This window comes from Taurulus bubalis (assembly GCF_910589615.1).
Source record: "Taurulus bubalis genome assembly, chromosome: 17".
NCBI lineage: Eukaryota > Metazoa > Chordata > Actinopteri > Perciformes > Cottidae > Taurulus > Taurulus bubalis.
The window spans coordinates 15,621,003-15,647,910 of NC_136605.1; the positions used below are offsets into that span (position 1 = coordinate 15,621,003).

Below are 26,908 nucleotides of genomic sequence, written 5' to 3' on the forward strand. Positions count from 1 at the left end.
TGCCTGGGAATACACTGAGTCCTAATAGTTCTCCCCCGACACTGGTTAGCTTATGTGAGAGAGTGGTGGTCTTTATCCAGCTTTATCTTTTAGTAATTGTTCATAGTGGACGCTTGTAATGAAAGTGTATGGCTGTTTGCCTGTTGCTGTTTTACTATAAAGATGTGTACTTGAGTACTGCTTAGATGTATTTTTGCTCCAGCGCTACAATAAAGTTATGTCCGGGGCGTAGTTTGAGTCATGCCTGGGAATCAACACTTGCCTGCTCGTTAAGTTTTATCGCCTTTTTCACAAATCTCCTGAAAACAAAGGCCGTCGCTGAAGGAAAACGTCCGATCGGATCCCTCCTGAATATCAGCTTGCGTCAATAATTGTATTAAAAAAAAAATTGAAATGAGGACAGATGTGTCCAACACCCCACAGGGCGGATGCTGATGACATCTTATCCAGGTTTAACTGGCGGGCAGGGGTTGAGATTTGAGGCGGCCACTCACGGATCGGCTCCCGGAGCAGCAGCTGGTGAAGCATTAAGTCACATAATCGTTCAGAAGGATGCAGCTCCTGTGCCACAAATAATTGGTAATAAGTCGAGGCTTCACTACGCCCCACCATGTTGTGATACACTAAGCTCTAGACAGAAGTAAATTTAAATGAAAGTTGGCCGCCGTTTTTTATTTTAATTTTATTTAATGCTCATATGACTGTTTTTGTTTTAATTTATTTCTTTTTGTTTTAATTTTTTGTGCTCCAGTGCACAAATTCTTTTGGACTTTAAAAGTTTTTTTTCCTTTTTATTCTTTTTGTTTAAAGAACAATTTTGTTTTCGTTGTTTTATAGCGGACGATTTGATTATGTCAAAATTGGTTGGACTGAAGGAAAGTGCTTGTTGCATATACCTGAGGGAAGAATGTGGAAAACTAATTAATAACTTTGTTTCAATCTGATATCAAGGCTGGCAATTGAATTTGATGTAGTACTTTTTTTTTTTTTGCGCAACTGTGGTGCAGGTTGGATGTTATCTGATGTATCCCTTTTTTTAATTTAATTTTTTTTGTGAATAGGGGAAATAAACTTTTTTTCTATTAGCCTTTGAGTTGTCTGAACATTGTTTTTGTGTGATCAACTGAACGTTTGTCAGACTGGAAACAGCTTAAATGTGCAGACGATACTTGTGAGCCAAAAGGCATGTTTATTGTTTTGCTAAATTAACTAAATGTCACTAATTAGTGACATTTGAATAATACGCTTGGCCGAGACTGGAACACCTTGCTTAACCTAGTTGTCGCCACGAGTTCAAATATATTGCAATGGTAATCAAATACTGTTTTACACTGATATTTAACTGCAAAAGCGTTAGTTGCAAGCTATCGGAACCATTTATTTGCCAGGTATGTTACACATACGACTAATTTGTCTTGGTGGGAGGCGCATACATTAGACAAACGACAATCAACACGGTGCAATAGAACCATTAAATTTACAATGGAATATAAAATAAAGTGCACAGACACACTGATAATGGTACTGTAAACGAGTACTGTAGGTGTATTTTAAAGTGACCTGTGTATTTAAATGAGGTATGAAAGGATGTGCAGGGGAGTGACGGGCTCTGCTGATTTTTCCCGACTGCCGACGGGAAAAAAAAACAGTTAGTGTGGCTCGAGGTCTTGGTCCTGATGCACCGCAGCCTCCTGCCAGAGGGAAGGACTCCAACAGTTTGTGTCCAGGTTGAGAAGGGTCGGCGACAATCTTTCTTGCTCGCTTAAGTCCTGGACGCGAACAAGTCCTGGAGGGACGGCGGATTGCAGCCAATCTCAGCAGAGCGAATGATGCAGCGTGACAGACGGTGATGGAGGAGCAGGGGATGGACTCAAAGATGTCTGCGTAAAAGTGCACAATCAGTGTCTTTGGCGGGTTGAACCGACAACCTTTCTCACCACTGAGCTACCGTCGCCCATGAAGAAAAACATCTGGTTCGGTTGCATTGGCGCAGCACATATTTACACTATATATACTTTTTTTTAAATTGCATTCGGTTTTATAACATGTTCCTTGATGTAAGGATTTTATTTGGAAGCACATTTAATTTGTAATTAAATGTAAAAGTACTTGACACAAAATCCTAATATATGATGATTAGTCTTTAGATTTGAACAACGGTGTCTTGGATCAAATGAAAAGAACAATGCAATTTAACCGAGAAGAAAACAAAACTTTTAAAGTGTGATAAGTGCTGGAAAAGACGGTCATATCTCCTCCAGTTTGCTGACGGTCTGAATGAACGTAAATCCTTTTTGTGAAGCTGCAGCCACCACAGTCATGGTGCAATGTGCTGTCAGTGAGAGACAAACTCCATTAAAGATCCATCCTAAATTAGAGACCTTTGTGTATTCTATTTGTAAAGCTTCTTTAAGCACTCTATACACCTAACAGTTTAAATGATAATGTCCTTGCATATGTTTCTAAATGAATTTTGACAGGCTCATAAAGTGCATCCGGAAAGTTTTCACAGCGCTTCACTTTTTACACATTTTGTTATGTTACGGCCTTATTCCAAAATGGATTAAATTAATTTCCCCTAAACATTCTACACACAACACCCCTTAATGACGAAGTGAAAAAAGTTTTGGGGACATTTTTGCAAATCTATTAAAAATAAAGAACGAAAATATAACATGTAAGTATTCACAGCCTTTGCTCAATACTTTGTTGAAGCACCTTTGGCAGCAATTACAGCATCACGTCTTGAGTTTGATGCTACAGGCTTGGCAAACCTATTTCTGGGCAGTTTCTCCCATTCTTCTTTGCAGAACCTCTCAAATTCCATCAGGTTGGATGGGGAGCGTCGGTGCAGAGTCATTTTCAGATCTCTCCAGAAATATTCAATAGGTTATCCTCTCGTCATAGAGCAATGCTGGAGCTCTGTCAGAGGGACCATCGGGCTCTAGGTCAACTTCCTGACTAAGGCCCTTCTCCCCCTATCGCTCAGTTTGGCTGGGTGGCAAACTCTACGAAGAGTCCTGGTGGTTCCAAACTTCTTCCATTTCCGGATGATGGAGGCCACTGTGCTCATTGGCACCTACAATGCTGCAGAAACCTTTCTGTACCCGTCGCCAGATCTGTGCCTCGATTCAATTCTGTCTCGGAGTTCTACAGACGATTCCTTGGACTTCTTGGCTTGGTTTGCGCTCTGACATGCACTGTAAACTGCGGGACCTGATATAGACCGGTGTGTGCCTTTCTAAATCATGTCCAATCAACTGAATTTGGCACAAGTGGACTCCAATCAAGTTGTAGAAACGTCTCAAGGATGAACAGTGGCCTGAGCTCAATTTTGAGTGTCATGGCAAAGGCTGTGAATACGTATGTACATGTTATATTTCCGTTCTTTATTTTTAATAGATTATCAAAAAAAAAAAAAACTCTTTCACAAACTCTTTCACAAAATTCACTTTTTCATTATGGGGTGTTGTGTGTAGAGTGTTGAGAAAAAAAATGAATTTAATCCATTTTGGAATAAGGCTGTAACATAACAAAATGTGGAAAAAGTGAAGCGCTGTGAATACTTTCCAGGTGCACTGTACATGCCGCCTTCCATTGCTGACAAGGGAAAGGGTAAGGCAGGTCTTTCCTGTTGAGTCAGAGGTGTGTAGAGTAACGCTCCAAGACGGACCTACAAAACATCCCGTCAGCAGACACACAGGTAATGTTATCATCTACTTTATCAAGAGACCTGACTATGCTGTGTAAGTGTATTTCCAAATGCCATTTAATCTTTTTATTCATTATAATATACTTTATTTATGCAACACAAAACACAAAGTGCATTATGTGGTTGAACCATGATTAATGCATTTCAGGACTGCAGTGAGCTAAATTAAATCGGACAATTACAATACTGTAATACAAGAATAAGATGGAATACAAACCGGTTAGAAATACAATTGTGTGTTTGCATTTATAAAAATAAAGTGTTTTTAAACTCTCACACAGTTCAGATTAAGATTAGGTGAGAGTTTTAGTCTCCTCAACTTCAGATAAATAAGATCCTGTATTTGTTGCTTTTTCAGCCTTTGATAGTTACTGTTATCGAGAATCTCAAAAACAGCCTAAAAAAATGTGTATTACTCATTGTCTGTTAATGTCAGAACAGTTTTGGTCGTTTCCCTTGAAGTGCCTGCAACTATCATTCTAAATCAGGGGTATTCAACTAAAATGTTAAGAGGTCCAGTTAGAGAAATTTTCTTGAAGCAAAGGTCCAGAAGATCATAATGTCTAACTATTTAGTGTGATATATATTTAAGTAGCCTGGTAGTTGTATCAACATCTGCATGTAATCAATACCTTTCAAATCAAATGAATTCAGAACGATTAAACCACTTTTAAACAATATTTATTATCACGTAACATAGAACTGGACTTATGTGTGACTGCAGATATGTATAATGTTCTCTCATGAACTAAATAAAAGTAGGGCTGCATTTTAAAAATAAATACAAAATGAAAATGGTGCATGTAATACTAAATAATAATAATCAAATAAAGTGCTTAACTTCAGAACAATTAAATAAAGGGAGGAAAAGCTTAAATGTCCGCGTTTCTGTTTCAGTCTCAAACAATTTTACAGATAATAAATCTCAACACATCTTAACAATTTAACAGTTTTAGAGCATCACTCTTGCATCCCACTCCCCCACTTTGTTGTTCAGTGGGAGAATTGAGCTCTAGCTTGTCCTGCCAGGACTTTAAACCTGGGCTTGAATGGAGTCAGGGCCATTCTCATGCACATGTGGAGGTGCTCATTGGTGAGCCTCGAACGATATTTATTTTTGATGATATTCATCGTGGAGAAAGCTGCCTCGCAGTTGTAGGTGGAGACATGGTCAAGATGTATATGGCAACTTTCCTCAGACCTGGAAAAGCTGTCTCAGGGACCGTTTGGAGCCAGAAAGTGGAAGGGTCAGTTCTTAGAAACTGGTTGGCTCAGGATCCTGATTGACTGGTCATATTGGGCTGTGAGGCCACTTATTTTCTGTGATCTCACTTCGGATTTGAGTGGGTATGTTTGTTCAAAAACCTTTATGTTTTGTCTCATAATGGCGTTTCACATTGCCACTTTTAATAAGTGCTACGGTTTCTGAACATATAAGACACACTGGTTTTGTGCTCCCTGTGGGAAGTATGAACAGAAATGAGTCTGTCCATTCCGGATTAAATGCTCTATTTTCGCTGTCAACTTTTCTTTTTTTGGAGAGCGACATTTGTTCCTTATGTTTATCTCCCTTTCGCTGTCTCACTCGCCTTTTTCTCAACTTTCTCCGGCGCAGTCGTCCTTTTCTCTCCCTTTGTTTTTAAAATGTATCGCTATCTTTCTTTTTATTTCTACCGTTTCAATGTGTAACCTGCCTCTAACTTTTTCATCTGTCTGCGCAGCGCTGTCTGTTGAGACGTAATGTTCACCGCCGAGAATGCATAGATTTGATTGGCTGAGTGGTATCACGTGGGATGTCTTAACTCGTATGCAATTGGTCTGTGCGTTTCCACATCCGCTAAACCACTACCGTAAAGACTGCAAAAGCTGTGCCGCGCCGCCGGGTAAAAAAATAAAAGCGCCCTGTCAGGTTTTAAATCATAACCTTCTGTTTTGGCTTGCGGTCCGGGTCCGGATGGGATGGCCTCTGGGTCCGGACCCGGACCGCGGTCCGCCAGTTAGTGACCTATGTTCTAAATCATCCCTTGTTAATGATCTTCTATATATGTCATATATATAATATATGATTAATTTAGCAACAATTGCTTATAGTTTTATAATTCAGGAAGAAACCCAACCCCATGTTTTCCTCCTGAACCCCACCCAGTTCAAACCAATGAGAACATCGCCAAGAAAAACAAGCGCACAGGCGTCTCTTAATACTAAGTCAACTGCCAGCCTGCTGCAAACACTTTCTGCCGGAGGCTGGAATTGAAGTCCTTCATTCAATCTATGGCCCCACCTCGGCAAGCCTGTCTGGATATTCAGACTCGTTTAGCCTCTTTCATGTACTCTACTGTGTAGAGACCACGTCATTGTCATATTTCCTTGATTAATAGCTCATTTGTATTAAAATGCAAGATATTTTTAGTTATAAATTGATGACTAATTCATGACGGTGTATTTTATCGTTCTTTCAGACAATATGGCGAACCATATCCACCCATTAGTTGGAGCTTTGTATAGAAACTATGAGCCTGTACCAGACGATACGCCGAAGATCCAGGGCTATGACTTTAACCGGGGAGTGGACTACCGCGCCCTGCTGAAGTCCTACCTCAACGCCGGCTTCCAGGCCACCAACTTTGGCCTAGCCATCCAGGAGATCAACAACATGGTAAGATGGGAGAACCTGGTGAATGAGTAGGAGCAAAACAAAGTAGGCCAATTATTACAGTCAGATAAGTTATCAAAGCTCTGCAGATAGTATTTTACATTTATATACATTTACACCTCACAGGCTCATACAGCCGATCTTAAAACTGACAATGACAAAAAAAAAGTAGAAAACTGCGCTCATGTGATTTAGAAAAAAATCAAAAATGTGACTGCTGATTTGAGTTTTGCACCTACACTATCTTCTTTTTAGAATGAACCAAAGACATGCATTTCAAATAGATTTTTTTAAAGCTTGTGTTCTACAGAATATAGAACCGAACGTTCCGCTCCACATCCACAGATAAAGAGGCGTGAGCAGCCGGTGAAGGCGGTGAATGGAATTGTTGAAGATCCGTCCACCTGCCCCTGCCTCCAGAGCTGCACCATCTTCCTCAGTTACACGTCAAACCTGATCAGCTGTGGAATCAGGGACAATATCCGTTACCTCGCAGAGCACAAAATGGTACCACCCTGTTCAAATATATCGAATCAATAGAAACTAAATAAATGATGATATGTTATGTTAAGAACAACACACGCTCTAGCACGTATTCTGTGACTGCACGTTCCATTTATTAGATAGATAGATAGATAGATAGATAGATAGATAGATAGATAGATAGATAGATAGATGATAGATAGATACTTTATTCATACCCAGGGTGAAATGTGTTTATAGCAAGAGCAAGCAAAGTTACATAGGATAGGTGAAAAATACTCAATATATACAATCAAATAAAATAGCAGAGCATATTAAATTTAAGAAAATGAAATAATGTGTATATGAAGTATATATAACGGATATACAGTGAAATAGAAGTAGCTGTCCTGTATCTGTCCTTGTGACCGTTGAATCAGTCCCTGTAGGTGTTCCCTAATGCAATATGTGTTTGTGTCTCTGTATAGGTGGATGTCTTAGTGACCACAGCTGGAGGTATAGAGGAGGATCTGATCAAGTGTTTGGGCCCAATTTACGTTGGAGAATTTTCCATGTCTGGCAAGGATCTGTATGCCAAAGGCATGAACAGGTCAGAGAACGTCAGAACGATGCCGTACAAATTGGACTAAAATAGAATGAAGAAAGGCTTCAAATAAGTGAACTATACCAGAATGCTAACATGCCCACACCCTTTTCACGGGTTATGAAACAGCCTCTCAATTGAATCCATATAACTCTGTATGAGTGATGTGGTCAGAGTTTTTTTTTTTTTTTTACACGATCAGCATAATTTTGAGAATAATTAATTTCCTATGCGTGTCACTGCAGGACTGGAAACACTCTGATGCCGGAAGAAAACTACGAGAAATTTGACAAATGGATGACGCCGATCTTGAAGCAGATGCTGGAGGAGCAGAACACTCAGGTGCTTGGACTCCATTTTTAACATTTGTCTACCTGTTTTCTTAAAATGCTATACATTGCAAACCCCCCCCCAGTTATTCATAAATTGAGTCAAACCATACTTCATTTTAATACCTAATATTTTCTCCATACTATCAAATCCCGTTCGACTCGCTCTTGCATTACAAAGGCTTTACATCAGCAGTTGATCGTGCTCATCTATTCGCTGTGGCAGCTGAGATGTTTTGATCGGCTCACACTATAGTTTAACTTTTTCTGTGGTGTTACTTCTTCCAGGGCGTTCGCTGGACTCCATCTAAGGTGATCCATCGGTTCGGCAAGGAGATCAACAACCCTGAGTCTATTTATTACTGGGCCTACAAGGTACATGTCCTAGTGCACATTGGGCTAGTGATCTGGGAAAAGCTGCAGATATAATTAGAATGATTTAACCAGCTGTTTTATCAAACCAATGACAGGGACATCTTTGATAGTGATCAAGCATCCTGTTACTGTGTGCGGTGACATTGGGTTCTGTCTGTATTTATTTTAGTTTAGTAAGTAACCAACTGGAAATAAGTGCCAAATGGAGTTTCTGTTAAGTCTAGTTTGTATGATTGCCAACTCTTACTTTTGCATTTAGTTTTCTCCCTCACTCTTTGTTTCCTCTTCTAGTTTATTTTTTAACCAGCTAGCCAGATTTATTTTGCATGTTGGGAGAGTAAATAAGTGAGATCATGCCTGAAGAAAAACATGATTTTATTTAAAAGGCATAAGGACTTGCAAACAGACTGCGTCTTGTAATATGAGACACACTATTATGTAAATTGCAAATTTTCTCACCAAATAGCCAAAGATTTTAGACAAACCATTGTACAATGTGGGTCCGAGCTGATGCAGTGATGTGGCGGCTGTTTCAGAATAACATCCCGGTGTTCAGCCCTGCCCTGACCGACGGCGCTATCGGAGACCTCTTCTACCTCTTCTCAAGGAAAAACCCTGGCCTGATAGTCGACATAGTTGAAGGTAAACCAGCCCTCATTGCTGCTGACTTTAGTTTTCTCTGTGGTGTTCGTTGCTCTTAACCAATGCATTTCATTCCAGATATTTCAAAGTTGAACCATCTCGTATTAGCTGCCAACAGCACTGGGATAATCGCCCTCGGCGGAGGCGTAGCCAAACACCACATATGCAATGCTAATGCCTGGGTGAGTCATTTTTGACTCTGATATGTTCAGTTATTCCCATTTTTAATCGATTTGCACACTCACACACTTGATATCTCCAACCCCAAGAACAAACCTCCTCAAACATACAGTTATATCTTGCGTGCAATTACTACTTGGAATGTACTACCTCCCCATATAACTCATACAGATAATAATCTGTCATTTAAAGAGCGCACCTCAGGCCATTAACCACTTGGCATTTTCCATTGCTTTTGTAGTCATCTGATCCTTCTTTGTATACATTTACGGATGCACTGCACAATATATATCCTAGTCCTCGACTGCACTAGGTATCTGACTACTATTTTTGAATTTTTTTAAATAATTCTGTTTGTACTGTTTTTAATTGTTTGTTTCACGTCATGTTTTGCACATTTTGCATGTATTACATTTTGTCCTTTCTGTGGACCCCAGGAAGACTAGCGGCCTAGTTAATAAACTAAACTAAACACACAAAACACTGCGTTGTCTCCCTCCAGAGGGACGGAGCTGACTACGGGGTGTACGTGAACACAGCTCAGGAGTATGACGGTTGTGACTCGGGGGCCAGACCTGACGAAGCCGTGTCCTGGGGCAAGATCAGTGCAGATGCCAAACCTGTGAAGGTATCTGTTATACATTTAGTTTGGATGTATTGGATGCCTGTATCAAGGTCGTGTACTAGTGTTAAAGACCTGGATGTACACAAAGCATCTTTTTTGCTTCTCCTTTTAATACACATTGTTTCTTTCCAGGTGTTTGGAGATGCGACCATCATCTTCCCCTTGTTACTGGCAGAAACCTTTGCAGTTCATGCTAAGGTGACGGCTGGCGAGAAAAAAGAATGAAACCAATACCGTCTCCAATTTTTATATGTGTGATTTGAGTCGGTTCATTGGTTTGTGTGTTGTGGTGGTTTGTTTCTTCATAATTTCCCCACAAATTCTGTGACACTTTCCTCCTTCTACACTTAACTTTGCACTTCTTCTATGCCAGTTCATTTATTGTTGATTTGATTTAAATGCATAAACTGCATTTTTACTCCACCCCTCCAGTCGTCGTGACTGGGCCGTGTCCTGAGGCAATATCAGAGCAAATACTAAACCTGTAAAAGTGTGTGGTGGCCAAAAACCACACATAAATCTATTGTCTTTCTCTTTTGTTTCTGTTTTTGGTGCTTTCAAAATAAACTTAAATTTCAACCCAAAACTCTGTGGATTGGGAGGGAGGGGGTAGTTATCATGTAGCTATCTCATGTTTGGTACCATCTTAGCATGTGTAGCATCTGAGTAAAGTTGGCCCTCACATAACTAGTCACTCACTGAGGCCCTGGGGGCTTGAGGTAGTTGAAATAGGCAAATAGTTTCCTCCCTGACTATCCCCTGAATAGATACAATCCATGGAATTGTACAGGTTTACAAACCATTTCTAATCAGTTACTGGTTTCTGACTAACATCATCTTTGTCCTTGTTGATCATGGTGTGACAAACGGGAGTCCTCAAGGGGTTTTATGCAACATTAACCCACAGTTTAGGGAGAATATTCAGGTATGGGGAAACAGGGTTTCTCCTTTTCAAACACATTGGTGTAGTTCTGTACCACCGAGAGATGGGCTAAGATGGGCAGTTTTGTATTATATCAGAGGTGTACAGCACCCTCCAAGTGACTGTTTAAGGGCTGCTGGGAGGGGTAAAAAAAATTGGATTAATTAGTGGATTAATTCATAAAGAGATGAGAAATCTTGCAGCAGTTATGAACAATGACAAATGATAAAATAGGACTGCACACTACATATAACGTGACTGTATGAATACCGTGAATTTGCAGTGATGTAATTTTCCTTTCAGTCAGTGTTTACATGTTGCTCTCACAAATTCATTTAAAAAAATCCAATCTATATTGTCTGTTCCTTACATGAGTCTATCTGATAAATGTACGGTGCTATAGAGATTACCACGAAACTGTGAAGGATCACTTATAATCTGATCACAAGATTTGTTCTACATTCCCACCTAATGTGAATTAATGTTATGATCAGATTGTGTGACTCATTACCTCGCATACAATCCCAATACACATTAAACTTCCATGCTTTTAAAATGAGTTGTGAGTATTTGTGTCCTCTGATGTGTACAGTTTGCTAGGTAATATGATTTTGTCCTTGGTGGTGCCTGAGACGTTCTCCCATATGGCATTCGTTGGCTGTAATATCTTTTTTAATGTCTGTCCGGAGCCTAAATCGTCTTCCTGAACAGCCAATAGTTTCCACCTCCAGCTACAGTCAATTTTGATGTGCAAAAATTATGGCATTCAATCACCTTGGGTGGGACTCGAGGAGAGTACTGTGTCTGTGTACACACACGCACACGCACACGCACACACACATACATAAGATAGTCCTTTATTAGTCCGCAGTGGTGAAATTGCAGGATTGCAGCAGCAAGAAACACAGTAAAATAAAATTAATAAACAGTAAAACAGTAAAGAGCAGTACTATACAGTATATAAAGACAGAATAAAACATGTATTTATATTGCACCAGTTGAAGTAATTAAAGTGACCAAAGTGATTGAAGTGTTATTAAGTGTTTTTGTGGTCTACTGTGAGCTCAGCTGGTTGTGCAGCCTGACAGCAGCAGGAAAGAAGGACTTGCGGTAACTCTCCTTCACACACCTGACCGGGAATGAATCAGCCGGTGGCTGAAGGAGCTGTGCCGGTGCATATATCCTCCTGAGACCCAGCCTATTCATTTGTGTCCTCTGTGGTGGGCACTTTGGTTTTGCATCTCTCCTTTCACTCATTTGAGTTACCCTATCAGTTCCTGCTGTACTCTAGAGAGGACATGAGAAGAAGAAGATACAAGAGGCTCAGATGAGCAGACAGACTCAGAGACAGACAGGGATGAACAAGTACGACATCGTCCTCTGTGGGCCAGGAGTATAGGCAGATGTTTGATCCTGACTGCATTAAATCCAAATAGATTTGGCTGAGGTTTGAAGATACAACCCGTGCAGACTAGAGTCCAATTCAGTACTTTTTAGAGTAAAGTACATTGACAACAAAGTATTTGAAGATTTAGCAGCATTCATTCAAAGATGAAGAATTATTTTGTTTTATAATCAAGTTGAATGTATCATTTTTTATCTTCTATATTTGGCTGTCTTTTCACACGAAAATTGTCCTGTGGTCCTGTGGATTAAAATAATTTTCAAAAAGTCTCAATTGTAAGATGTTTTTTTTTTTTTTTTTTACTTTAAATAGATAGGAAATCACAAACAAATAGGAATTATATTAGGCTCGTTCATTAGAGTGCGCCTCGCCTGGAATCCAGACGAGAGCAGGCGGCCGCAGCAGGAGGCGTTGACAAAAAACTGCAATCAAGTCGGACAGTTGTCAGCTGTCAGCTGTGTATACGCAGGAAGTCACAGAAAAAAGTACTTCCTGTTAGTTCCGAACTTTTGTTTACTTGTAGTTTACAGATCACGTTTGGATTTATTATATGTGTTTATAAATATATATTTATGTAAAAATGAGTGTGTAGCTGCATCCTTTGGTCTTTTGTTGTCTGCCTGTGAAATACATTACTAGTAGTTTTGATGTGTGTTGTATAAATACGATTTTGTATTAACAACCACACAATAAATGTTTTTAGATCAAACATGAGACTAATAGTCAACAATCCAGTGTTAAGTAATCCAACTACACATAAAATACGAATTTTCTACAACACGTGGTGTTTGCTGTCAGATCTAAGAGCCAATCAGCTCTCTGATGTGGCGAGAGCCAGGCGTTTCCCATCATGCACTGGGCCAAGCAGTCGGGGGAGAGCCACTGCAGCGCCTGCTTCTGAAATCGACGGTCGGCTTAGTTTATGGTTCTCCGTCACGTCGACGCCGTCGTTGAGCATTCGAAGTTCTGCGTCGAGGGAACGCGTTGCCTGCAATTACCGCCATGCCGCCAGGGGGTGTGTCTGTGTGGTTTCAGGGGTTATAGCGGAATTCCGGTCACAGTAAACAATGGCGACCAAGTTGGAGCGGCTGCATTAAAGTTGGAGCTCATCAATATTGAAGAGCAAATGCTTATATTGCAAATGTTGACGCACAGGCGACAGAGAAGACGTTTGCGGAGGCGATCTGTACGACCACTAAACCGGTCGAGGCTGGGAAAAAGCAACTGCCGGAAATTACGTTCTGAGCAGACCAATCACAGCGCTTGCGGTCCGCGTCAAGGATTTTTTGGAGGTGCGCGTCAGGCTACGGCGTAGGGGTCTGCGTACGCCGTCGACCTGACGGAGAACCATAAACTAGGCTTAAGTCTCGTGAGAGTATCGTTGACCACGTGTGTATGACGTCAGAGCAAGTCGGGAGCAAGTCGGACACAAATCTAACCGGCATGCATTACGCGCCGATCGCCGCCGATCGATTCTGCGCAGAACTGGCTCATCTCGAACGAGCCTATTGAGAAACGGCCGGTTATTCGACACCGGAACCGGAAATGGTAATCACATTTTCTTTTTACTTTACGGCCAGGAGTTCGCCATGACAACCGTTCATATTCCTACTTTACGTGACACTTCAGTCTTCGTTTGGTTTAGCGTTAGCTAAATAACTTTAGGGTAAATGGCCACAATTGTGTTTCACTGGCTCGGGCGACGACGTCAGACCAACGGTTAGCCTTGTCAACGGCTGGAAGTGTCAATAACGGAACGTTAGCTCTTTGAAGCTAGCGTTAATTCATGTTTACCTGCTGTCACTGCCGTCAGATTACTTTGAAACGACTATTTTCTGGGGTATTCAACAGACACATGTTGCAGATAACGTTACAGCAAAACCAGACCGTTTGAAACTAAAAAGAAAAGGACTGTACTCGAGGGTTAACGTTAGCTAACGCTTTCTTTCGGGCATTGTTGTAACGAGTTGTAACCCGTGAAAGGTTTTTTGTTTTGTTTTTCCTGATGTGAGGTCCCGGGACACAGGATTTCGTATGTGTACAGATTGTAAAGCCCTAAGGCAAATTTGTGATTTTGGGCTGTACAAAATAAACTGAATTGAATTAACGGTACCAATGCGTGTCAGTTGACGCTGAGCTAAGCCCTGCAGACCTCACTTGTATAGGTGTTACGTATTAAACACATACAGCCGACAATAACAACATGGAGGTATGTTACGGTTAGTTGGCTCGCAGTGTATGAGCAGAGACCGTGATGACGTCAGAGTTTAGGGTGAAGCTGTATGAACCGGAAGTGAGGCCAGGTGGGGACCAGATGGGGCCACCCACTGACCCCGTGAAATCTCCCAGCAGTGAAGCTTCTGGGCCTGACCTGCAATGGTGAGACCGTCTTTCACACTCAACTGGCTGTTGATGTCTCACAAGAATAGGATCTTAATACGTCTGTATATGTCTTCCAGTCTTCTGCCTGCTGGTGTCCCATCTTCTGCAGACGTTAGCCCCTCATCCTCTGCTGAAGCAAGTGGCTTGTTGTCCCTACCATGGGAGATGGTAACCCACATCGCCTCACACCTTCCTGCTCAGTGTGTCATCGCTGTGCTGCCAAAGGTCAGTTTTAAAGATTTTTGGCCTGTCACCTCGCTAAAATTACTTTTCAAGATGTGTGTGTTGTTGGCAAAATGTCATGCTAATTTCTTACTAAATATCATATCTTTCTTTTTTCAATGTATATTCCCCAATAATAACTTGGAAAATATTAGTGTTATGGATTCTCAATCATGGTTAGGCGTTCACTTCTTGTTCTTTAGGTTGAACACAAAAAAAGAAAATATAGATTTCCTTAATCAACATATATTATTTAAAGGTACCCTGTGGAGTTTTATTATAAACATACACAATTTATGTGTCACTCAACATGCATTGTGTTTACCTGTGAGAGTTAATTGAGTTGAGTGTATTTCCTTCATAAATAATTTGTAAAGCCGTTTAAAAAAAATCTTTACATTAATGTTTATTGGCAAGCAGTCTTCTTCTTGTCTGCCTATTTATTGGTGTGTTGCTACCACATTTAGATCAGTGGATGGAATAGTGTGAAACAATTGCCAGGAATGTGCCTTGTGTCCCTCACATGTGCGTTCTCATGCATGTTCCTTGCTTACTAGGGGTCAGATGCTCCATAGGGAACCTGTATGACTTTACGTCTTGTCGATGTTGGACATTTCCCCTCTTTCTGCTCTTTTTAGGTCTGTCGTGCATTGGGTAATGTGGGCAAGGACAGCGCTGCTTGGCAGCTCCGGGCACACAGACTGATAGGATCACGAACTGGCTTCCCAGTGGGGCCCAGGGAGGACTTTGACTGGCCGTCTGCTTGCTTGGAGATGGAGCAGCTGATAACCGGCTGGACAGGCCAAGCGAGACTTGTGGCGAGACAGACCCAAGAGGACGAGGAGGCAAGGGAGCAAGTTAGACTGCAGGATAGGGAGCCAGTTGCAGAAGCACAGGAAGATGGTAGAGAGGATGAAGTGGTGGGAGTGGAAGCGCAGGAGGTTGCGTATGATGCTGATGAAGGAATGGAGGTGGCGATGGACGATGACGAGGATGAAATGCAGCCCATAGTAGGTGGGGACCAACTGGCAAGATTAAGAGAGGAGTTGGGAGAAAGACTACAGGATGATGCAACAGCATTAATGGAAGAAGAAAGGGACCACAGGATGGTGTTTGGGGCTAATGGGGGTCAAGATGGTGTTCTTAATCACCAAAAGAACTTGGCAGACCCCAGGAATTTGGGTAATAGAAGACACGTAGAGATGAAGCAACACCAACCCCTCAGAAGTCCGAGCCCACCCCCGGCGCTGGAGTGCGTCACCCTTCCTTCAGACCACATTGCCCCGGTCAACTCAGTCCTCCTTGTGGGGGGAGAGGGGGCAGTTTGTGCCACAGGCTCTAGAGATTGGAACGTTAAACTGTGGGATCTACAGACGTCCTCTGGCGGCACACTGCTGCACACATTGGGAGGGCGCGGTGACTTCAGCTCTCATCGGGGCTGGGTCTGGTGCCTGGCATCTCAGGGCTCTCTGTTGGCTTCAGGTGGCTTCGACAGCACAGTGAGGCTGTGGGACCTAGAGGCAGGTGGGGCAGAGAGAGGCCTGATCAGGTCTGGGGCTGCTGTCCACTGCTTGTTCTTTCAGCCGGATGTATTGCTGGCTGGTACATTTGACAAGAGGATCAGCATGTATGACACCAGAGGTGAGGGGGATGTGAATATCATTTACATCTCAATTTAGTGGCCGATTGTGCGTAAAGTGCAAATACAGGTCATTGGTTTTGAAAATGTGATGAGAGGGCAGTGACGCATGACATCACTAAAACAATTTGTTGATAGTTTGCCAAATTTGGAAGACAAATCACTTAGTTTCTAAAGGTTATTCTTGACATAATTTGTCTACAGCTGCTGAACCCCTGGTGAAAAGCCTCCGTCTCCATGGTAACGCTGTCATGTGCCTCGCTGCAGATGACAAGTACATCATCTCTGGGAGTAAAGACTGCACCGTGGTGGTCTATGACAAAAGGGCAGGCAGAGGCTTGAAAAAAATTCGGGTATACGCAAACGCACAGACACGCGCGCACACACACACACATTTTTTTTTTTATTTTGTGCTCGATACCAAGACTAACTCCAACCAACCCCTCCGTTTCTAGCTGAGCTCTTACCTGCTGTCCATGAGCTACAGTGGCTGTGAAGTTTGGGCGGGAGACAACAGCGGCATGATCCACTCCTTCTCCATGCAGGCGGGGACCTTGAACCCTCTGTCCCAGTTTGATGTGGGACACACAGCTCTGCTCACTGGCATCCACAGGTCCCCTGGAAGCCTCTACACCTGCTCATCTGATGGCACTGTCAAGGTAGGATGAGGGTGATTCCTTTTTGCTTTGCCTGGTAAACTAACTCTGCTACTGAACATGTAAAGTGATTTATTGTCTGTATTGCAGGTTCATATCCCTTGTGCTCCTCCAAGGACATTATGCACACTGCGTCACCAAGCTGGAGTGAATGGGGTAAGTGCTTTGTACCACCACGTGTTAGTAATTACAATGTCAAACTGTTTAACGTTTGAAAGATGATTTTGTAACTTTAATTATAAAAAACAAGGCATTTAACTTAAGAGCAAATTAACTGTTGGATCTTTTTGGGAAGGTGAAAAATATCTTTACCAACTAAGACAAAATAACAAACTGAACTTAAGCACAAAGTCCATATCAATAAAGTATCAGATGTCTGTGTGTTTGTTCCATATTAATTAATCCAGACAGGCTCAGTCTCATTTCTGAACTGTTTTGCTCCCTGTGTGTCTCCACTCTACTCCACCTCTATCTGTCTGTCTTCAACTGTCAGCTGAGTGTGGAGGCTGGAGTCCTTGCTGTAGCCCCTGGGGACATATACGTGGATGTCTGGAGGCCCAGAAGATGAAAGTATTTTGGAATTTACAACAAGTACATAACGTAACATAGCGTTGAACAGAGTGAATAGAAGAAGGTTTTGCTGGACATGAAGACAGTTGAGCCCTTTGTGGAACATATGACCAAACAGATGTTTTTATTTACTGCACTAACAAACACAAATGTTTTTGTAAATATCCATTTCCAGTTGTTTAATTAAGCTGTGATGCAAAAATCATGGTAGAGTTGGGAAGATTCAGGCCACTTGTAGTGCTTTAGCAAAAAGCCCTCAAGCCTTTATTTTGTAATACCTTGTTCGAATCTGTTAAGATATTCCTCTACAAACAGAAAAAAACCCTAATTGAACACAGCAAATGTGTTTACTGGTAATGTTTGATGGTTCAAGAGATCCTGTGTTTGAAGATGTTTGTCTCCCCTCTTTTAATTGTTCAAACAGTGTGCAAACTAGTTTATATTTGTATTTACATGCTCGCAAATTCGCTGACCCATTACAGCAACTGACGCATTAGTTACTTCGTATGTACACTCTTTGTATCAAAGCTCTCGGTTGCACACGATTGTATTTGTAAGCTGTTCATTTGAACTCTCCTCAGTGCAAATCAATATTCCCTTTTTTGTCGGTACGTATGGTGTGTGTGAGAATTAGTTTGTTTAAAAATATATAACAATTTAATTGCTTGAATTAATTTAACTATGATGCACAACACTTGACAGATGCATGTATTAAAACACATTAAAAGACTTCTTCCACAGAAGAGGTCATTGAATAGCCTGAGAAGCTTAGTGTCTGATGTATTGGCTGGACCTGAGGGGAGTTATGATTGAACAGCTCTGTGCTCAATGTTTGGACAAAGCTGCTATTAAAACGTTTAATTGTTTACTTGAGTTGTGGGTCAAGTTACCCATGTAATGCCTTATTATTGGAAGGTTGAATCAAACATTTTAAGGGACGAAATTGATTTCGTAATATTGTAAAGACGTAACATAAAATAAAGTCTTTAAGTGGAAAAAAATGAAACTTTAGACAGAGAGAAATCAATTCTTCATTTCTTCCTCACCGATGCCTGGAGCTGTCTATAAATACGATTATTTAAGGAAAGTAGATGTAAGAAACAAAGTGTAACGGTTCGCACTACCTCGGTAGTAGGCAGAAGAGGAATTGGTTTATTTTGTACACATTTGACAGCAGAGAATCTGTGGTTGGAGTGGTCCGTGTGCTCGGCTCTTCTCCGGACGATCAAAGTAGCACACAGCTCTTCTTATCTTTGAAAGGATTGGAGGAGGCGGCGATGCCGGTGAGCAGAGGGTCATGGCGCCTGCGCTCCTGACAGTACCGGACCAAGTCTGCTGCCGTCTGGGAGATCTGTTGGGACAAAAGTGGACTGGGTGGCATTTCACAGGATTTCTGACACTGCCAATGGTGTAATAATGTAAAAAAAAAAAAAAAAAACCTTTGACATTGGATGTTAATAATATAGACATTGAGCGTGTCAGTACAATATATTTTAGGTGTAGCTATAGCACGCATGCAAACGACAGATCATTTACATACCTTTATTCTCTCCATGCCTGCCTCCACCCGAAGTTGCTCCACCAGTTTTTGAGCCTGAAGAACACTGTTGCTGCTGCAAATATTTCCTGACATTGCCTTCAGTATATAGACTCAACAAAAAACTGCTATCTGGATTTAATATCCATCAAAACCCCCAAAAAGAAGCAGCAGGAAAATGATTTGGAGCAGAAGTTATTTAACTAAACCCCAAAGAGTCAGCACGGGTTGTGCCGGAGTCTGAGAGGCATCTGCCTTTGCTTTCACCACCCTGTTTTTATTCACTGTTGGGGGAAGTTCAAAGGCTCTGTGATATAAAAGGTCACGCAGCACAGTGTTGGAAATGTCACAAACATCACACATTACTTCATACAGCCACCGCGGATGAAACGGTTATTGCCTCGGGCATTATGCTGCATTCAGGTATGCTTTCTGCCTTTATGCCACAACGTTGTGCGTTTGCTTTTAACAAAAGGTGCAGCTGACTTTGTGCAATAATGAAGTTTGTGCATTAATAGAAAAGTGGGCTGGCATTATTTCATGTGTTGATTGTAATAGGAAATGTTATTTGGAATCTTTGTTTATTTGGTTAAATGTGTTTCCGTTGTTGCATGCTACTGGAAATATTGTAATTTACTTGTACATTTAGGTAAAAGCTGCCATTCATAGTTGTAGAGTGACTTTTTACCTGACAAACACAAAATTAGCTTGTAAAATGCACTGTTAAAGTTAAAACAATCAGCTTTACTGAAACCCATTTATTTTAGACCATCTTAGTCAGACTCAATAAAGCCAGTACGATAATGTTACGGTGTGACTGAAACCATTCCTCACAATGAGCAATATTATATACTAGATAATTTACTTCATATAAATAGTACAAACTAAGTTTACATATATTAAAAAAGAAACACATTAATATGTAATGGATTAAGTCAAGAGTTGTATTCACACTTTGTTGTATTCACACCTATAAAACGGTGGTACAATTTAAGTACTTATTCCCCTGATTAAAACATGCTAATTAAAATATTTAAGAAATGACCAAATTAAATATAGACAATAATGTAAGATAAGACAAACTGTATCAGTATAATCATAAACTAATGTATGTGGCCCTAATGTGTAGGTTTGATTTTATGGGTGTTGCACAGAAATACAGTTTGGTTATGTTTGTCCCTTCGCACTTTCCGTAGTGGGATCTTGTTTTGCAGGCGGAGACGACTCATATGCAGTTTATAGTAATGCAAATCTTCAGCTAACACCCTTCTTGTGCCCGGTGACACAACAACACCATTCACACCAACAGACGTCTCTTCAAGAAAAGGTATGTTTTCGTCTCTTTAAATGTTTAATCACGACTAAAGTCAGCCGATACGACTAAACCGACTCACAGCTAGCTTGTCATCTAGTTAGCTAACAACATACCGCATTGCCTGAATCAAGGGTTAATGACGATTTACATTTTTGACACATTTGCAAAAAATAATAAAAATAAAATGTATTGCCACCTTGCCATTATTGGTTATTGTCTGTTAGTAAAGGAAACCTAGCCTATTTCAAACGTAATATGCTGCACAAAGTGCAATAAAGGTAAATACTTTTTTGAAGCCACAGTTTTAACAATGCAAACTTGTTTTAGGTGAGCACTCAAAAAAAATAAGATCCTGTAAATAACAATTATGCGATACTATCTCATAATTTCAATTTACTATCATAAATTTATCAGATAGTGCTTATACTTCTTTCTCTTCCCAGCTGATCAGCTCAATCAGGGCTCAGTTCTTTTGTAGTTCTTTTGTTTGTTCTTTTGCATTTCAGTCAGAGCAGACTGAGAGTGCATCCACTGCATTTACTGCTACTTGCTCAGGGCTCTTCCCTCGATGACAACCACATCACGAACATGTTCTTTTTGTTTTTTTCAGTAACATGGCAGACGGTGCGCTTTCTGCTGCCATGGATGCTGTCCTCAAGCCAAGTTGCGACCTTCCAGAGGACATGACGAAGATCAGAGGCTACGACTTCAACCATGGGGTGGATCTCCAGGCTGTGCTCGACTCCTACATCACCACGGGCTTCCAGGCCAGCAGCTTGGGTTTGGCCATTCAGGAGATCAACCTCATGGTGAGAGGAAGGGTTGTGTAGCAAAGAGTTATCTCTCTAAGAAAAAACATATTCTCATTTGTATTTATTCACCCAGTTTTGGAGATATTATTCTCTGTGATTTCTTCCTACCTTCCAATACTATTGAGATGAATGTTACTTCATTGGTGGGGTTCATAGTACTAGATAATTGCCAAAAATTACAACAGCAGTTTGTCTTTCTCGAAACAAAGTCCTTGTCAGTCTGGAAAAAGCGAGACTCGTCACTGTAGTCAGACGGATCATTTAGTGAACGATATGCGTATGACCTGGTTTGACTAGAGAGTGGAACTGTGAACATTGCATTAATGTGGCGTAAACGTTGTAATGTCACCCGAGGCCCCTCGAGCAGTCTAGGATGGGGCAGTGCAATGTAACTGAAAAAAATGGCGAAACAGGTCATGTTTTGTTTTTCCATAAAACAGGCAACTCGGGTAATTCCTTCAAACAAAAATCCTTCAACAAACGTAAGGCGTCCCAGAGGAGAGATTGGTTCCTTAAACAAACACCATCTGTTTGTATCGTACATGTTGTAGAGTCAACCAACCCTGATGATGCAGTATCAGTGATACATATTCAGTAGCCCATGATCAGTCTGTCGATGATCATTTATAATGTTGACCATTGTTGTCTAATGTCTTCACACCCGCAGATAGAGAAGCGTCTTGAGCCAGTGGAGGAGGTTGAAGGGAAAGAGTTGGATGAACATGGCATCAAGTCGGGCTGCACCATCTTCTTGGGTTACACCTCAAACCTCATCAGCTCCGGAGTCAGAGAGAGCATTCGCTACCTGGTGGAGCACAAAATGGTACAAATGTATACACTTTGTGTGAATGTAGTAACATCCCAGGTACCATGTAAAATAATCACTCCATCAGGTGTATCAACTCGAATCTGTCTTGTCCCTCTGTCTTAGGTGGATGTGATTGTGAGCACAGCTGGAGGCATAGAGGAGGATTTCATCAAGTGTCTGGCTCACACATACTTGGGAGAATTCAGCATGTCTGGCAAGGACCTCCGACAAAAGGGCATCAATAGGTAGGCAACTACTGACACTATCTCACATTCACATCCTCAGAATGATGCGGGTCAAGGGTGTAGGTCAGGGGTGGCAAACTCATTTTCACCCCGGGCCACATCAGCATCATGGTCGCCCTCAAAGGGCCGGTTGTAACTGTACAGTGGCGGGCCGAGGATTTTCTACCTTGTATAACTTCAGCCTTTTTTAACATAACATAAATAAATAAAAGGTTGGGAATGAAGCGAACTGTCACAAATAGTCCAGTGTGTAAACTCACGCAAGCAAAGTGTGTTGTGAAAGCAGCATTGAGAAGTGTGTGAATATTCAATTAAAGTTATTTTATACAGCCCAAAATCACAAATTAGCCTCTGTACACATAGCATCCCTGTCCCGGGGCCTCACATCAGATCAGGAAGAACTCCCCAAATAAAGATAGTAAAAACCCTTTCACAGGGAAAAAAAGAGAGCAACAGAGGAGGATCCCTCTCCCCGGATGGACAGAAGCAATAGATGTCATGTGACCAGAATGAACAACGTAACATAGTTACAGCACATTCAATGAACATGACAGGAATTGAATAAACGGCACTCTGCTGCATTAAAAATTCCCTTCAAAATGAAAGCACAGGAAATATTTTTTTTGCCCGTGACAGACTGAAAACGGGTCAGCGAATGACTGAAAACGAAATATATACACACACACACACACACACACACACACACACACACACACACACACACACACACACACACACACACACACACACACACACTTTTTTTCTTTATTTATTAAATTGCCCATAAATGCCTGAATGCATTTTAACCTAGTAGGAAAAAATACCTAGTCGGTCCCAATGCATAGTTTGTCAATTGCAGAATGCCAAAAATACCAGGATGTCCCACTGCATTATATATTAATATTATACGTATATAGCAGATATGAGTAAGAGGGTCCAAGTTCAAGGTGCAATGTTATGACAGAGGAGTATGTCCCAGTTGAATGCATACTGCATGCAACAGTACTTCACAACCCACTGTAGTTATGCCACAGAGGTGGCATGTTGCATTATGTAATTCACAACATCATTAAAGGCAGAAGTGCTGTGTACTCGTAATGACAAAGGACACGATGCAGGGCTTTGTCAGCCAGGTACTCCTCTTCAGAAGTCCCAGCTGAGATGTTATATTCCATCACTTGTTCATCTACGTCTGATCCAATTGTTAATCCCCTTCATCTCTCCCTCCTCCTCCTCTGTGCTTGCTGGATGTAGGATAGGGAATCTGTTGGTGCCCAATGACAACTACTGTAAGTTTGAAGACTGGCTGATGCCCATCCTAGACCAGATGGTGTTGGAGCAGAACACAGAGGTGAGTCCCTCATATCAGTAGGGTGGTTCTCGAACAAAGAAATTCTTGGACAACCAACAACAACAATTATATGGTTTTGTCAACTCATTGATTAGTTGATCAAATTGCAGATCTGTAAATTTCCTCATGAAGAATGACTCAAAATCGTGTGTTTACCAGATCTGGTCATTAGTTTCTTGGATTCAGCATAAAAATTCAGCATAAAAAAGGAAATAAAACGATTAATCGACTAAAGGAATCTTGGTCGACTAAGCCCTACTTTTCTAAACTTAAACTTTATGACACTATTCATTAAGGTACATGCATGACGTTTGACCTTTACATGTAACCCATCCTAAGCATTAGGAGCATTACGTATTGGCTTATTGTTTGTCTATTGCACAGTTGTATGAAATAGCAGTACTTGTTAGTCTGATTTCCTCGCATAAAACATGTGTTCCACAAAGTGGTGCAGTCAGGATGTTGCAAACTCTGCTTTTCTAATATCGTCTACATGACGTAATATTTGACTTTTCTTATTACAGGGCACCCGTTGGACTCCCTCCAAAATGATCCATCGACTTGGCAAAGAGATCAATAATACCGACTCTGTCTACTACTGGGCCTACAAGGTGAGTCCTGGTTTACATTGGTAATGCATAATACCATAAGGGACCCCCATAAGTCATGACACAAAATGTATTTGTTTGAAATTTCGCACACCAGCATGAAACTGAATTGGACATGGTACTCCCTTCATCCAGCTTCCCAGCTCAGTGTGTTTTTGTCCCCTCATCAGTCTGTAATCGTGCTGTATTTTTTTTTTTTATGTTTCAGAACAACATTCCGGTGTTCAGCCCCGCTCTGACGGACGGCTCTCTGGGTGACATGCTCTACTTCCACTCTTTTAAGAACCCAGGCCTGGTTCTAGACATCGTGGAAGGTAAAAGCGACACCGCTGCTACCGGCAGGATCACCACGTGAGTCTCAGTGATATCCGTAGGTCATATCATGAATGTGGACGTTTTATTTCAGATATTCGCAAGATTAACAGCAAGGCGGTGTTTGCCAAAAGGACGGGAATGATCATCCTGGGAGCAGGGCTGGTCAAACACCACATATGCAATGCAAATCTGATGGTAACTACCTGATCTGTATTTATTTTACTTTCTCGTACTTACATTTTGTCTTGTCAAAATACACGAGGCAGCAAAGAAACCTCCAAACCAGCTCCCCTTCTGACAAACTGTCTGTGCCGTCTCCTTGCAGAGGAACGGAGCTGAACATGCGGTCTTTGTGAACACGGGTCAGGAGTTTGATGGCTCTGACTCGGGGGCCAGACCGGACGAGGCCGTATCCTGGGGCAAGATTAAAGCAGATGCCAAACCTGTGAAGGTACTGATATTCATACCATAAATATTAGCTAACATAATGTTCCATTTAATACTATTTTTTTCCACAGATATTTTTTCCAAGAAGTTATTTTGAGATGTTATAGGACATCAGACTTGGTTACCAGGCAAATAGGCTGAGCAATAGTTTGCTGGATGGACCCCTGAAACGGAAGCAAAAGGATGTTTCTCACACGTTTGGCCTCAAGGTGGCAGTGTTTTAAAGCTTTTGATCGAAGCACATAGTGTGGCGTAAAAAGCGCCACAATGTAAATGTGAAAAGCAGGCGTTTAGTGTACAAGTGTGTAACGCACCACACACATGACATTACAAAGAACTGCTCCGTTGTTTGTTCCCAGGTGTATGCAGATGCCTCTTTAGTCTTCCCTCTGATTGTGGCCCAGACCTTCGCTCGCCACGCCGACAAGCTGACCGCCGGCAAGCTGACCGCCGGCAAGAAAACCGGTTGAATGGTTTCCCCGTTAAATACTCTGGGAGAGACAACCAGCTTTCTTCCTCTGGCTCTTCCCTGGTTGGACTCGGAAAAAATACATAAGTTAGATCTTCTCAATATTTCTGTTGAAAAGGCATGATGAAGATTTGGCCACTTTAAGAAGCTGCAATTGAAAACCTTTTTTTAATGGGAGTTGGTGGTGAGGGTTTCCTGTTTGTAATGCTTTCCATACAGATATTTATTTTCTCTTTTCTTCAGATAGCTAAGCTGGGAGCATGCTTTTTCATGTACCAAAGAGACTGTGTATAATGTATCGTGTTTAGCTGAGTATGTGAGTATGAGAGGGAGAGAGCATAGTAATGCACTCAATTTTATTAAAAAGCTGGGATTTCTTTCAGATAAACTGTGGCATGGCACACTATCACATCACTTGTAAATTATATACAAGTCTTTTCTCTCATATTCTCACAGGATGGATGTTATTTGTATAACTCTAAGAAGCCTAAATTAATCATCGCTGCCTATTACAGACAGTCTTTGTGCTGGAGGTCTGTGTGAGAGCCACAAGGAGTCCAGCATGTGACACTTAATTTCACATGACTGTTTGTGATCTTTGTTGTGTAAAAGGACATTAAAAAAAAAAGCACGTCATGGAGCACACAAGACATAAGTGATCATCGATAATGAAATATTATATTTTTAGTATCAAATACATTTTACAGCCCATCAGTTGCATTTGGAAGATACAAATTGTAGAAAGTGTTGGCCATTTTAATAGTTGCGCAAAAAACAGCTCTCCCATAAATTCTACCTTTTTTATAATGTTACATTTTTTTCTTGGGAAAGCTGTAAATTCAACTCCATGTTTATTCGCTTATACTTATTAAAGACGATGGTTTCAGTTTCATATGAGTGTGCAGAATATTAGGAACACCTTAATGCAGTCCAGTACAACACCACCGCTAACTATGAGCACACCGCTAAACCATATAATTTACACACATTTAACACCTCTTTGACAACAAAACCAGAACCTTAATGGCATCATAAAATCAGACTTCATGCCAGAACACATAAAAGTGGACACTGAGTGTATTCATCTATTTTATAAGCCTTAAATGTTACAACCTGTTTTCTCTGTACTCAAACATCCTTCTGTAAACTGTCAGGAGACATTTCAAAAGGTTCGGAAGCTGAAACAAAGGCCAGAGCTCTGTGGCTGCAGCAAGAGTTTGACAAAGTGTGAAGAAAAACAAAGTTGCAAGCATCTCATTCACATGTTCATGGTGGTGGCAGCCCACACCCAGAGGGGCTTGTGAGAGCATCACAACTGCTGCATGTGCGGTTAGTGCTCACTCAGTGGGTGGGACTCTCAGCTCCTTCCCTTTCTGCTTTCTTCAGCAGAATCAAAATGCATAATGTAGTATAACGATGAAGCCATTTCCAGTCACAATACATCAGGCTGCCATTGTGGGAGTGGATATTTCCTCCGGCTAATCGCTGCTCCCATATCCTTTACGCACTGGTACCTTTTCAATCCAGTTATATTTGGAATCGTTGAATTAGAACTGGGATAAGGTCAACTTTCCCAAAACCTCAGCCCCATGTGTTACACCACACACACCCACACCCCCACAT

At 41.3% G+C, this 26,908-nt stretch overlaps 4 protein-coding genes across 4 annotated transcripts; 3 read left to right on the plus strand and 1 right to left on the minus strand.

Annotated features, from left to right (window-relative positions):
* The first annotated feature begins 6,260 nt into the window (after positions 1–6,260).
* LOC306749776 (deoxyhypusine synthase-like) lies at positions 6,261–10,156 on the plus strand. The gene is made up of 9 exons (XM_079233104.1): positions 6,261–6,368; positions 6,711–6,872; positions 7,316–7,437; positions 7,677–7,773; positions 8,049–8,135; positions 8,672–8,777; positions 8,856–8,959; positions 9,460–9,585; positions 9,715–10,156. The coding sequence occupies exons 1-9, from the start codon at positions 6,366–6,368 to the stop codon at positions 9,805–9,807; spliced, it is 900 nt and encodes a 299-aa protein (XP_079089230.1). The 5' UTR covers positions 6,261–6,365; the 3' UTR covers positions 9,808–10,156.
* Positions 10,157–13,732: 3,576 nt separating this feature from the next.
* Positions 13,733–18,251, plus strand: fbxw9 (F-box and WD repeat domain containing 9). The gene is made up of 7 exons (XM_079233102.1): positions 13,733–14,288; positions 14,369–14,516; positions 15,152–16,154; positions 16,357–16,505; positions 16,608–16,811; positions 16,899–16,964; positions 17,302–18,251. The coding sequence occupies exons 1-7, from the start codon at positions 14,164–14,166 to the stop codon at positions 17,374–17,376; spliced, it is 1,770 nt and encodes a 589-aa protein (XP_079089228.1). The 5' UTR covers positions 13,733–14,163; the 3' UTR covers positions 17,377–18,251.
* Positions 18,252–18,603: 352 nt separating this feature from the next.
* LOC306749777 (guanine nucleotide-binding protein G(I)/G(S)/G(O) subunit gamma-7-like) lies at positions 18,604–19,011 on the minus strand (the record flags this gene model as incomplete). Its single annotated transcript, XM_079233105.1, has 2 exons — positions 18,604–18,729; positions 18,919–19,011. 2 exons carry the CDS (start codon positions 19,009–19,011, stop codon positions 18,604–18,606), a joined length of 219 nt encoding a protein of 72 aa, XP_079089231.1.
* Positions 19,012–20,198: 1,187 nt separating this feature from the next.
* Positions 20,199–26,171, plus strand: dhps (deoxyhypusine synthase). The gene is made up of 10 exons (XM_079233103.1): positions 20,199–20,242; positions 20,841–21,039; positions 21,710–21,865; positions 21,974–22,095; positions 23,350–23,446; positions 23,971–24,057; positions 24,263–24,368; positions 24,461–24,564; positions 24,695–24,820; positions 25,176–26,171. The coding sequence occupies exons 2-10, from the start codon at positions 20,845–20,847 to the stop codon at positions 25,284–25,286; spliced, it is 1,104 nt and encodes a 367-aa protein (XP_079089229.1). The 5' UTR covers positions 20,199–20,242; positions 20,841–20,844; the 3' UTR covers positions 25,287–26,171.
* Positions 26,172–26,908: the final 737 nt, after the last annotated feature.

Excerpts from the sequence above, each read along its gene's own strand:
- dhps (XM_079233103.1), top strand. The coding sequence starts at position 20,845 with ATGGCAGACGGTGCGCTTTCTGCTGCCATGGATGCTGTCCTCAAGCCA. Across the intron at positions 22,096-23,349 it reads CGACAAAAGGGCATCAATAG|GATAGGGAATCTGTTGGTGC; the intron begins GTAGGCAACTAC and ends TGCTGGATGTAG. Across the intron at positions 23,447-23,970 it reads TGTTGGAGCAGAACACAGAG|GGCACCCGTTGGACTCCCTC; the intron begins GTGAGTCCCTCA and ends TTCTTATTACAG.
- LOC306749776 (XM_079233104.1), top strand. Across the intron at positions 8,136-8,671 it reads TTTATTACTGGGCCTACAAG|AATAACATCCCGGTGTTCAG; the intron begins GTACATGTCCTA and ends CGGCTGTTTCAG. Across the intron at positions 8,778-8,855 it reads GATAGTCGACATAGTTGAAG|ATATTTCAAAGTTGAACCAT; the intron begins GTAAACCAGCCC and ends ATTTCATTCCAG.
- fbxw9 (XM_079233102.1), top strand. The coding sequence starts at position 14,164 with ATGACGTCAGAGTTTAGGGTGAAGCTGTATGAACCGGAAGTGAGGCCA. Across the intron at positions 14,289-14,368 it reads TCTGGGCCTGACCTGCAATG|TCTTCTGCCTGCTGGTGTCC; the intron begins GTGAGACCGTCT and ends TATGTCTTCCAG. Across the intron at positions 16,155-16,356 it reads CAGCATGTATGACACCAGAG|CTGCTGAACCCCTGGTGAAA; the intron begins GTGAGGGGGATG and ends ATTTGTCTACAG.